Here is a 13,118-nt window from a genome sequence, read left to right as displayed (position 1 = left end):
AGTGCATGATTTGATTTATATGTATATCATGTTTGCAAAAAGGAAGCGAGTCCCAAAACGTCACATGTATTTTTGTATGCTGCTTTTAATGTTCTTGATACAAATGGACTTTTGCATATTCAAGAAGTGCTGGTGACTTTTGTTTTGTATGTAATTCAGTATAGCAATGCAGCCAGGGATCAGTATAGCTTTCTGAATAATAGATTCCATACTTGTATAGCAAAAATCCTTGCCATAAAGCACTACACAAGAACCAGAAAATGGATTTCCACCATGCAAGAATACAAAGCAATAATTCTATCAAAAGTTAATCTTTTTCTTCCAAACCACATTCCCTTACAGCAGAGATTTTAAACTTATGGATTTTGCCCCAGGAATTGGCCAAGGGCTGTTTAAGATAGGTTTTCCGGAATACAAAAGAAAATAGCAAGGAGTGTTACTGGTTTAAAACCCAATTTTGGGTCACAATAAACCCCCACTGCCTTAAATGGGTTGTTCACCGTCCAACACTTTTTTCAGTTCAGTTGGTTTCAGAAAGTTCACCAGAAATAACGACTTTCTCCAATGACTTTCTATTTTGTATGTGTGACCAGTTTTCTAATATTAAGGTGTCATTTTTCACCTTCTGAAGCAGCTCTGGGAGGGGGGGGTCGTCGACCCTGTAAACTGTTCTAAATAGATACATTTAGTTGATACATGCAGAATCCTGAGTTTCTTTAAAGGCAGCTATTAGAATTGATAAAATAATTGCCAATACTCCAGTCCAGAGATGCTGCTGAGAAATGTATCAACTAAATGTAGCAAAATAGTAACAGTTCAGAATCAGCGCCTGAAGTAAAAAATAATGAAAGCAATCGGGAAAAAAGTCTATTTCTGGAGAACAACCTGAAAACAACTCAACTGAAAAAAACGTTTGGAAGGTGAAAAACCCCCCTATAAACAATACAACAGATTGTTAAGAATATTGCTAAAATAGACTTTTTTTAATCGACAATATGCCTGTATATAGTCCTGTGGCAACGAGACAACATGTCATAATTAGGGATGCACCGAATCCAGGATTCGGTTCAGGATTCGGCTTTTTCAGCAGGATTCGGAATCCTTCTGCCCAGCCGAATTCGAATCCTAGGGGTGGGGAGGGAAATCGTGTGACTTTTTGTCACAAAACAAGGAAGTAAAAAATGTTTTCCCACCCCTAATTTGCATATGCAAATTAGGATTTGGATTCGGCCAAATATTTCGCGAAGGATTCAAGGGTTCGGCCGAATCCAAAATAGTGGATTCGGTGCATGCCTAGGCATAATAAGCAAATGCAAATCTCTTAAAGAACACAGCAAGTTCCAATTCTAGAACCAGTTCTAGGGCAATCAGACTAAGAACTGAAAAGTGGCAATTTTCCTTTAAACCCCTGCAGGCCTCTGTTGCAGCAACATGAGTGGGCCCTTCAGAAAAATCTCATTGATCTTGCCTGACTACTATAGCACGCCTGTGTGGTATGTCATAAAACTTGTTTGGAAACTCTCATAAAACACAGCCAGGCAGTTTTATCTTTTAACTGAGAAGGAATAAGGAGCAGGGGGAAAAAAATCTCCAGTAATAAACGAAAGCAGAAAAAGTGACAATACAAAGTACAAGTATGGGACCTGTTATCCAGAATGCTGGGGACCCGAGGGGTTTCCAGACAAGGGGTCTAATTTGGATCTCCATATCTTAAGTCTACTAAAAAAATAATTTAAACATTAATTAAACCGAAAAGGTTTGTTCTGCCTCCAATAAAGGTTTTTTTTATTTATCTTAGGTGGTATTACAAAGTAATGTTTTATTATTAGAGAAAAAAGGAAATAATTTTTAAAAATTTGATTTTTTTTTCCTATTAAAATGGAATCTATGGGAGATGACCTTCCTGTAATTTGGAGCTTTCTGGATAATGTGTTTCCACATAGCCGATCCTATACCTGTATTGATTTATGAAGAAATGTTGGGGCCCTGTCTGAGAGGGGATATATTAGCAGAAAATCAGGGGAGTTTAACCAGCAATTCTCAACTGCACTACATGTTAAAATGTCTTTCGAGTGGTAGTTTAAAAACATCTGGAGGGTTGTCCCAAGCTGGCATTGCTCGCTTTTAAAAACAAAACAATAACTATAGTAGAGAGTGCTCTACTGGTCTACTAGTCCTGCTCTCCCATTATGCCCCCTGCTTCCCTAGATGGGCACCTAAATAGCAGCATTCCAATGTAAAAAAAAGTTGGGGAGCAACACAAGCATGTAAAAAGTTCCTGGGGGTGCCAATTATAGACTGTGATTAACTATTGACAGCCTTTATGTGGACTGGAAGCATACAGGAGGCTCTGTTTGGCAGTACACCTGTTTTTTATGCAACTAAAACTTGCCTTCAAATCAGGGATTAAGGAATAAGCACCATCATTGAGGCTTCTGGGTCGGAGAGCAACATGTTGCCCCACTGGTTGGGGATCACTGCTCTACACTAATGTACCCTAGAACAATGCTTATTCTTCCAAATAAGAGGCGCATAGGCCCAAGGTAGAAGGTATGAGATTAGAGTAACTTGGGAGTGCTTAGAAATTGATGGTGATTTGGGGTTCAGTTGTCCTTTATAACCCAGCAAAAAAGCCAGCAGTTTTTAGCGGTTATCAAATGAAATGGAAGTTTTGGGGATCACTGCTCCCAGCTCTTGAGAAAATGTAACAAGAGAGAATAAAGGTGGTGCACAATTTTCTCCACTATTCATCATAAATAACTGGTGCAATGCATTGTATCCATTCACCTGCCAGAGATAACCGGATAACCACAAGGGCTTTCATAATCTCTACTCCATGGGTGGTCTGGATTTATCTGCAAGGTCTCCTTTAGTTGGTTAGTCCTAAAACAAGTGGCCATCTCTCCAAACCTCAAGAGAACAGGCTGGCCAAATCAACATGGGAGGGAGTCATATGATGACAGAGACGTGCTGAGCTAAAGCACAGAAAGCCAAGTAAACATCTGCCAAGGGTTGGCATGCAGCAGCACGCCTAAATATGTGCAGTATACGCCTACACACTACACGAACATGTCTTCTTTATGGGCATGAGCACCACTTACTGGAACCCTCACAGCTGACAACCTGAGTTAGGCAGTGTTCTACCCAAGAGGGACAAGCAGCAATCTCTGTCCTGTGCCTAATTTGCACATCATTAAGGCGCCCTATGGACAGGGAGTAAGGACAATGCTTTCCAGATACTCCTGTCACTGAACTCTGCTCCTTGTGTGGGTTTTTCAATTTGGGGTAAGGCCAGAGTGCAAGTGCTTGTTAGATCAGGGCCAACAAGATATGTCAATGACCCCTAATGAATTCCCACTCAACATTTCTTGACAGAACAGGCAGCCCAGCTAAACATGTAGAATGTTCACAGCTTTAACATGCTGAAAAGGAGCTGATTGGTTACTAGGGAGTAACTGGACCATAAAAACAATGTTTGGGAGCACAGTTATCTCATACAGCATACATTTGGTTATCAGGAAAGGCCACACTTAGCATGTTTGCAGATCCCCATGTCCAAGGCTTCTTCTATAGTCTCTGGGGCTGTGCTCTTGAGCAGCTGAGGAATTAACATGCATATCCACTCAAGCTATCCCAGCGGGTTCCTAGCACTAGCAAGCGCAGTACAAGCATGCATTGTTTTCTCTTTGGATCTTGGTGCTCAGCAAATGCCTTGGTTACCATTTTCACTTCTTCTTCAGAGTCCCAGGGATAGGATTGCTCTTTGGCTTGCATACAGAGTTTTTCTTTGGGTAGAATTCTACAGGCTTCAACAGATTTAGCAGGCAGATGAAACAAGGAAATCCTAATCAAGAATTAAAATAGTTTAGGACAGAGTTATATAAAGCAAGTTTTCATATTTATTTTGGCAGGGACCTTGGACTCAGCTACCTCCACCCATCACAGTTGTGTCAGATTGGCAAGTCAAACAAGTTCAGACACACTTTCAATTTCAAGCCATTAACAATCTAACAAACTATTGCTCTTGCTTTTTTAGCCTTGAATGTTTTGAACACTAACCCACCCTAAACTATGCAGTTTATTGTTTATAAGGGCTGCAGACACAGCAGCTGCACACCCGCTCCTTACCCTGCATTGCACTGTAGGCTTTAAAGCTATAGTCTACTTATATCTCGTGTACAGATAGATCAGGGAAGTCTTGCAATTATTTTCCTGGTAACAGGCAAGGGAAAACGACAGTACAGTCCACTGTGTGTATTCAGCATTCTATAAGTGTATTATTTAAAAGTGAGTGGAAACTGCCATACTGGAGAGCAACAATTTATAGACACTGCAATATCAAAACCATCTCCAGTTGTCAAAAACACAGTTGGGCAGATCATGATTAGAGGTGTACAGTAAGTTTTATACTCCAGCACATTTTTGGAAAAAGAAAAGGTTGAGGCTTGAGGTCTGCAAAATTCTGGTTATGACTCAAAGTCACGAACAAAACATCTATAATTGCAGTTACCAAAAATTTGTGCTGGACATACATCACGTCCCACACCTTAAAATTGCAGCATGAACATAAAATCCACTTCTATAAATAAAGCCACATTAAGAAACCATTGAAATTGTGCAAGCGGCAAAGACCACGTTTATAGAATATCATGGTAACTTCCGCTCGAGAATGCCATTGCCCTTCTAATCGCACAAGGATTATTCTCAACCAGCACATTTTAAGGCAAATGTTACCCTTCGAATTCCCACCACCACCACCACCCACAGGTTCTGCCAGTGGCTCCCACTGACATAAGGCAAGGACCAAACTATTTTCATCTTCAATATTAATGGATCAATCACTTGAATGCTCTAAGCTCAAAACAAGCAAATATGTATTTTATTTCTGGGCCTCTCGTGAGTGGTGATGGGTGATTTCCATTCATCCATATCAGAGGCAGTTTTGTCTGCCATCTGAAATATGGCAGCTGAGCAATGAATCAACTAATGTATCAGATTGTAACAGCTTAGAAAGTCTGCAATGTGGCTTACAGCTTTGTGACTGGGAAACATGCAAGGAAAGGAAAATGGAAAAAACTGTAAAAAATGGAAAACAATAAAAAGGAAAGAAAAAGAGTTGGAAGAGTCGGAGAATGGATTTTTTTTTTTGGAAACATCTTGAGCGTCATTTCCTATAAGTGCCAGAAATAGAGCCAGAAATACAAAGAGGAAAGGGAATAAGTAAGCTATAAAAACAGGAAGGACTAGAAGTATATTTATAACTGTTTTGGGTGGGTAAATCTTTAAATGCATTGAGAATGTCTTCAAATGTGCTGTGGAAAAGGGATTTAAGAGCAAGGGGGGGACAGAGAAGTGCCTAGTTCCCTTAGGAACAAATCTACCAAAGGTATGAAGTGTGTGCCATTCATATCCTACACCCCTTTGCAAAACATTTGTACTGCATCACATTTTCCCAAACGTTATAGCTTATTTATGAGAGCAAAACATGCAAACAACCCAAGGAAACTGTTGGAAGCCCCAAAAGATCTGAGAAATATGAGAAGCTCTAGGATTAGCTCTGCCAATGGCAATGATCAGCTGTAAGGCTTTAAAGAATAAATTTCCATTTTTAAAATTTGATTAATAAAATAAAAAATGTTTATTGTGTTATTTGTAGCCTTAGAAAATGGCATCACTGCATAAACATGGAATATTGTACTTTTCAAGGGTATATTTTATATATGTGTTGCATTGCTTATAAAGATATAGATACAATATAAAGATTCTCGGAGAAAAAAAAAAAAATTCAGAATGCTTAGGCTGAAGCCTCCCTTTGGTTGCACATGTGGTTTGGACCACGCTTCTTAGCACAAAAACAGTTTACAGATACTAAAAGCATAACATGTTATATTTCCAGTATTCTGTGAGAGATAATTAACATTTACCTCCATATTCTAAGCTTACTGTTCTTCAGAAAGCCCCCTTAAAGGAGAAGGAAAGGTTAAAACTAAGTAAGCCTTATCAGAAAGGTCCATCTAAATATACCAGTAAACCCCCAAAGTAATGTTGCTCTGAGTCCCCTGTCAAAAGAAACACTGCATCTCTTTCCTTCTATTGTGTACACATGGGCTTCTGTATCAGACTTCCTGCCTTCAGCTTAAACCTCATTGCCCTGGGCAAGAGCATGCTCAGTTTGCTCCTCTCCCCCCACCCCTCCCTTCTCTACTGTAATCTGAGCCCAGAGCAGGGAGAGACTCAGGCAGGAAGTGATGTCACGCCACATTAATACTGCAGCTCCTATTCTAAACAAACAGAGTTTCTAGAGCTTTTTACTCAGGTATGGTAAAATATTCTACAGAATAAATATAGCATTCTAGCTTGCACTATTGCAGCTAATCTATTGGCAATAAAATGCCTCCGTAGCTTTCCTTCTCCTTTAACCACTGCTGTGGTCTCGGCAGTGGGAAAGACAGTCTCAGTCTGGAAAACACTGCCCCGTGGCCAATGCTACAGCCACGTAATTAGTATGTCAGCGAACTAGTATATTCAAAAAAACAATTATCACAGGAACTCCTTTTTTGCAGTATATTTAAAACTAAACCAGCAGAAAACCAGACATAAATGATTTTATTTTTATTACAGTTTATATTGCCTTTGAAGAAAAATCCACACGTCTCAATCGGACAAGCTGTTTGGAAGGCCCAAAATGAGGGCAATAGAAAATAATAAGCTGCTGACTCACTAGAGAGATTAGAACTGCTTTTTATTGTACACAGAAATCAGAGATGCACCAAGATCCATGCTGAAAATCTTGTCCAATTCTACATTCTGTGTAATCTTCCACTAGAGGTATGGGACCGGATATCGAGAATGCTCGGGACCTGTTATCGGGAATTTTCAGGACCTGTTATCTATAATGCTTGGGACCTGGGGTTTTCCGGATAATGAATCTTTCTGTAATTTGGATCTTCATACCTTAAGTCTACTAGAAAATCATGTAAACATTAAATAAACCCAATAGCTGGCTTTGCCTCCAATAAGGATTAATTATATCTTAGTTGGGAACAAGTTCAAGCTGCTGTTTCATTATTAAAGAGAAAATGTATTATGTATTACAAGTATGGGACCTGTTGTCCATAACGCTTGGGACCTGGGGTTTTCCGGATAATGAATCTTTCTGTAATTTGGATCTTAATACCTTAAATCGACTAGAAAATCATGAAACATTAAATAAACCCAATAGGCTGGCTGTGCCTCCAATAAGGATTAATTATATCTTAGTTTGGATCAAGTAGAAGGCACGGATTTATTTTTACAAAAGAAAAAGGAAAACATTTGCTTTATTTGGATAAATGAGGTCTACGGGAAATTACCTTTTCATCATTCATAAATGGGTTTCTGGATAATGGATCCCGTACCTGTATATTGCCCTCGGGTCCAGACTGAGGTGTAAAACAGGCTCTGGAGTTTCAAGAACATAAAAGCCGAATTAGCCGCCCCCTCAAAGCCAATAAGTCTATGGCAGGGGTGTCCAACCTTTTGGCTTCCCTGGGCCACATTGGAAAAAGAAAAATTGTCTGGGGCCACACATGAAATACACAAACACTTTTAATTTATAAAATTAAAGAAACTACACAGAAAAGAACTACAATACCAGTTGGAGCTATACACTGGAATATGGGACACCTGGATATTAAATAGACTTATTATTATGACATTTCTTCAGGAACTGAGCGTTTCAAGCTAGGCCGCATTCATATCCATCCTGGGCCGCAGGTTGGACACCCCTGGTCTATGGCACCTTACAGCAGCCATTCTGGTATCTACAAATTGCCAGTCTGAAGAAAACTCGATTCAGTTTGTGGTCTCTGAAATCCTTGCTTTCTTTGGTACTGTTCTGCATGCAATCAAAGGGAAGAATGTACAGCAGGATGGAATAGTTGCACACAGAACTGGCAGATAATACAGTGAGCTTAGCTACAACTCTCTGCTAAAGTCACAGCTAAATGTATGTAAACTGACTTCGGGGTTGTTAGCCCTCATTCAGGCACTCGGGAACGCAGACTGTTTATGAATGGGCTGCTCAGGAATCTGCAGAAATCTGTGCTTACGTAGAAAACATTTTGCAGATCCATTACCCTTTAAGGCTAATGATGCATCCCGGGAATGTCCCTCAGACTTCGACAAATTGTCCCTAGAGACCAAATTACATCAGTGGGCAAGCAGCTATTATTACTCTTTAATTATATGGCTCTGACATAGCCTGCAGCCCATTACAGAGATTATATATATTTTACTACATCAGCCCCTGCCCCTGTGGATTCGACTAGTTATTTAGATTGTAAACTCCCTGGGGCTTGTTCTCTATATAGTAGGACCTTGGGTTTCTATAAAGAAATATTTTGCACCTTTATTTTGAAACCCATCCAGCCAACCATCTGACACTTGCACCTAAACGGTCAGCAGCAACGGAGCGGGAAGGAACCCCTCTAATGCCTAATTAGCACATAGGCACTAACTGTACATGATGGGTAAGAGAGAGGGTATTCAAGTGGGTGCTGACTGGAGCTAGGTCCAATGTAAATAATGAACATATCCTGTAATGCACAATATAAAATATCAACACTATATATATATATATGTATTTTTTTTTTTTACCCAAGTTAACTTTTAGAATGATCTAGAATGTCCTATTCTTAAATTTGTAATTGGTCTTCATTTTTTATTTTCTGCTTTTGCCTCTTTCCAGGTGTTAGAAGGGTACTGCTCTAGGAGGCTACAATTTTCTATTTATGGTTACATTTTGTTACTTATCTTTCTTTTCCAGACGTCCTCTACTCATCTTCCAGTTTTTCTACTACTACTTTATAGTTGCCATGGTAAACTGGACCCTAGAAACCAGATATACACTGACATTTCACACTGCTGAACAAAAAGCTAAAAAATCCAAAATCCATAAAAAATAAGAACAATTCCAAATAGTCTTAGAATATAAATATCTACATTTTAATTTGAACCACCCATTTAGGGGCAAATTTATTAAGGTTCGAAAAACCACCAACTCAAATTTGAATTTGAATGTGAGATTTATCAACCCTCGACTCCAGTTCTAATTCGAATATTTGCCATCTGAAACCTGCCAAGTTCATGTAAAAGTCGATGGCAGAGGTCCGTTGAACCATTTGAAGATGTTAATTGCCTTCCTTATTCGATGAAAAACTCGATTAGATTAGAAATTTTGGGTCGTTAGTATTCGTTCAAATATTAGAGTTTTTTCATAAATAAACTTGCATTCAAGTGGAGTACATTCAAATTTATTAGTTAAAAAAAATTCACATAACTTCGAAATTTGACCTTTGATAAATCTGCCCCTTAATGTACAAATATGAATTTCCCCGACAGCCAAGAGAACTGGTAACATGACAAGCAGGACGGCACAGCCTGTGACAATCTGTTAAAAGAATCGGTTATGAGCTTTTCCTTTCCCGAAACACAACGGCCCTAGGCAATAAGACACTTTTCTGTGTGTATTAAAAAGTAAACAGAAGCCTATAATGGCATTTTCCAGTCCATATTTAGAAAATGTACTATGCGAAGATTAGAATCTACTTGAATGAAACTTTTAAACTGCAAAATACGGGAGCACTATGTACTGAACGCTTACGTACATCCATAGCAGGGTTACGGGAAGTTGCAGGTACTGTCAACATCGGATAAAGTGCTGGTTTATGTGAATGAATGGGCACAAGAGCTGTGAATGCTTAATTTCATGAATAAGGGAATTAAATTGCTGCAAGACATATGAAGTGCTGGCTCTTCTGGCAAATGCTTTCAGGCCTGCTGGGAAAAGGAACTGTACACACACATTTCATGGTGTTAGCCCAAAGTTTTTCATTAATGTCAGAATGCCAATAACCCTATATTACTTTGGCCTCCACTAGATCATTTCACTGCTGTGCAGGGAGGTTGAACATTTAAATGTTTTAAAGGAAAACTAAACCCTTACAATTCAAGTCGTGAATCTGTTTTTGCCTTTTCTTTAATGCCAACCTGCACCATGTTGAAGAATATACACAAGCATGAATATTTTACACACTGTACGTATATTATATGCAGATGAGGAAGAACTGCACTCAAAAGTGCAAATAAAGGCATTATTTGAAAAGAATTTAGTGGCCCAATGTTTCTCAGAGACCCCAAAAAATGGGGGAAGGTCACTGAGCATGTCCGAAACGTCTGACCACAAAATGTTTTTCAAATAAAGTTTTTTTTGTGTGAGCTGTGGAGTGCAGTAGTATAGTAAGTCAATGTACAAGTTAATATATACCTGATTCTGGTGGCCTAACTACAAAGGATATACTAGCGCAGATACTACCGAAGAAGCAGACCCCCCCCCCCCCCATAGGCCTGGGAGCCCACTCAAGGGGTCTCCTTCTTTGGTAGTATGTCCTGTGGGGGGTTGCAGTAGTGATGTGCAGGCCAAGATTTTCTATCCCTGCACCTGACCATAACCCGCCGTCACCCAACCGGCACCTGGCTTGGCTCCTCCATTTGCAGGCGCAAATCTATAAATGGAGGAGCCGGAAGTATTAGGTCGCGGACGGGGCGAGTGGAATGACCTGATCAACCCGAACCCGCCTGCGACCCCAAGACTTGATGGGGCAGCCAGCCCAAACCCGCAGATAAACCTACGGATCCCGCGGGTTTTCGGCCGGCTCGCACATCACTAGTTCACAGATGACCAGTACGTCGAGGGTGACCTTCGAGTATGTGTGGTGGGGACTATGTGCATAGAGGGCCTGCAAAAATGTTTTCGGGTTGCGGTCTGGGCCCAACGTTATGCCCTGCCAGAACCTCCCCTTAAACTCAAATAGTGATTCAACCCTTCCCTCACCTTACTGTGCAGTGATGGATTCTGGCATTTGAAGTCCCTCTGTGTTCTGTGGCACACGGATTCGCTGGAAAGCAAAGCAACTTCAAATCTCAGGGTCCATCACTTCACAATAGAACAAGGAGAGGGATGGGTAACTATGTAAGACTATGGCGAGATGGGGTGCAAAAGTGATGTTGACAATGGTTTGTCAGCGTATAATGGCTTTGTTTCAATCTGCAGAAACAGGTATGTCTGTGTAAAATAAAGAATATATTTATTTTTAATGTTTAGATTGTGCTGCACCTTTTCTACACAAGCCCAATTAAATAAGCTTATGTCAAAAGGAAGGGGGGGGGGGTATTTTCCCTTTAAAACATCTGAAACAGCTATGTGTGTCAGCACCCTTACAATGCCTGATGGGCAGTATCAGTTCATGCAGTTGGAAGGCCAGCTTCTATAATATTGGAACAGAGGGCACACAGCCCTAAAGTTAGATACTGAAAACAAAGATTTTATTCTTAGAACGTATACTGTATAAGCTTCTGTCTGAGACTGGCCAGAATTCTTGAAATGACTGGCGTACAAAAATAGCTAACTTTTGCTTGATATAGATTTGGAAGAGAATTGAAAATTTCAAATGTTTTCACAGACTTCACTAAAAATCTTCCCTTGATAATGTAAAACTATTTGGAAGGCATTTTAAATGAATAAAAACAATATAATGTTAAGAATGCACAAATATATGAATTAAGTATCCCTATTGATATGCACTGTAACTTTAATGCTAATATTTATTAATAAAGTGCTCTTTTTTTATACAGACCCTGATCCACCAGGTATTTTAAAGGAGCACAGTATAACATAAAACATTTACTGTTCACTTTGCCACCTCTAAAATGAGACTATATACACACACACACACATCTGCCTTTGGAAGCTGGTGCTGAATCTACTGGGGCTACTTAGACCTGTTATGGTGATTTAAAGTAATACAGGCATGGGATCCATTATCCAGAAACCCATTATGCAGAAAGCTTTGAAATACGAGAAGGTTGTCTACCATAGTCTACTACATTTTAGTTGAAGAATTCAAATTTTTCAAAATTATTTCCTTTTCCTCTGTAATAATAAAACTGTAACTTGTACTTGATTCCATTATTATAATTAATCCTTACTGGAAGCAAAACAATGCTCTTGAGCTTATTTAGTGTTTAAATGATTTTTTAGTAGTAGAAAAAATAATGCCATATTCATAGATTCTGTAATGTTTATCCTTAAACTGATAATTTTAAAAAACCTACAAAGGGCAGCAATCCCATATATTAGTGGCTATATTCCATTACAACTGGAAGGAACATAAACTCCCAACTATAGAAACAGAGGGCAATAAGAACAATTAAGGAAAAAGTTGCACAGGAAGTAATAGGGTTTATCTATCGATCAGAAGATAATTACATACAATCCCCTTAGGAAACAAGAAACTTAAAGAAAATAAAACACAAAGTATTTTAAGTGCTTCCATTTCCTGTGTTTCTCTCTTTCTACTTAATTGTGTTGCCTGAGGAACAGGAGTCCAGCACTCACCTCGTCCTCAAACAAAAATGAAAAAAGCATGTATAATGATAAACAAACACACATACGTATATGGGCTTTATGGGTCTGAACATAACTTAGATTTTATTTAGGGTTTTCAACATTGGCTATTACTTTTCAAAGCTATTTGCTTGGAGTTTCCCCAAAATTCATTGTCTGGAATGAAATTTTATATATATATATATAAAATATAAATATCTCAGCAAAAAGACCACACTCATAGGACTTAAAATGCAAAGAAAAAGGTGTTTAATTCAAAGTTTCGGCTCTTGAACGTGAGCCATCCTTCCTGAGAACGGCTCACGTTCAAGAGCCTAAACGTTAAATTAAACACCTATTTCTTTGCATTTTAAGTCCTCTGAGTGCGTTTTTTCTTGCTGTTTTATGCTATGATTTAATATTCCAGCACCTAGGCATGTACTTGTGATCTGTGTGCACCGGTTCTATGTTTTTATATATATATATATATATATATATATATATATATATATATATATATATATATATATATATATATATATATATATATATATATATATATATATATATATATATATATATATATAGGATAAGGGTCCAACTGATTACCCGGGGGGGGCAATTCATTGGGGTTTTTATGCTCACTTACTGGGCTGAAAACCTGATGGGCAGCAACATGATGTGAATTGCTCCA

General features: G+C 38.9%; 1 protein-coding gene across 3 annotated transcripts in view; it reads right to left on the bottom strand.

The window, feature by feature from the left end:
- The window catches only part of spred2.L (sprouty related, EVH1 domain containing 2 L homeolog), a 76,363-nt gene that overhangs the window by 46,550 nt on the left and 16,695 nt on the right, over positions 1-13,118 (bottom strand). The window contains exon 1 of one of the 3 annotated variants that reach the window (XM_041562638.1): positions 3,506-3,712. The exons of 1 other annotated variant lie outside the window; for it this stretch is intronic. In XM_041562638.1, coding sequence (XP_041418572.1) covers positions 3,506-3,537 — 32 coding nt within the window. In that variant the 5' untranslated portion in view covers positions 3,538-3,712. One more of the 3 variants, XM_041562637.1, reaches the window with a different exon arrangement.

This window comes from Xenopus laevis, chromosome 5L (assembly GCF_017654675.1).
Source record: "Xenopus laevis strain J_2021 chromosome 5L, Xenopus_laevis_v10.1, whole genome shotgun sequence".
Lineage (NCBI taxonomy): Eukaryota > Metazoa > Chordata > Amphibia > Anura > Pipidae > Xenopus > Xenopus laevis.
The sequence above is the reverse complement of the archived record's forward strand: the minus strand, read 5'-3'. Positions and strand labels throughout refer to the sequence as shown.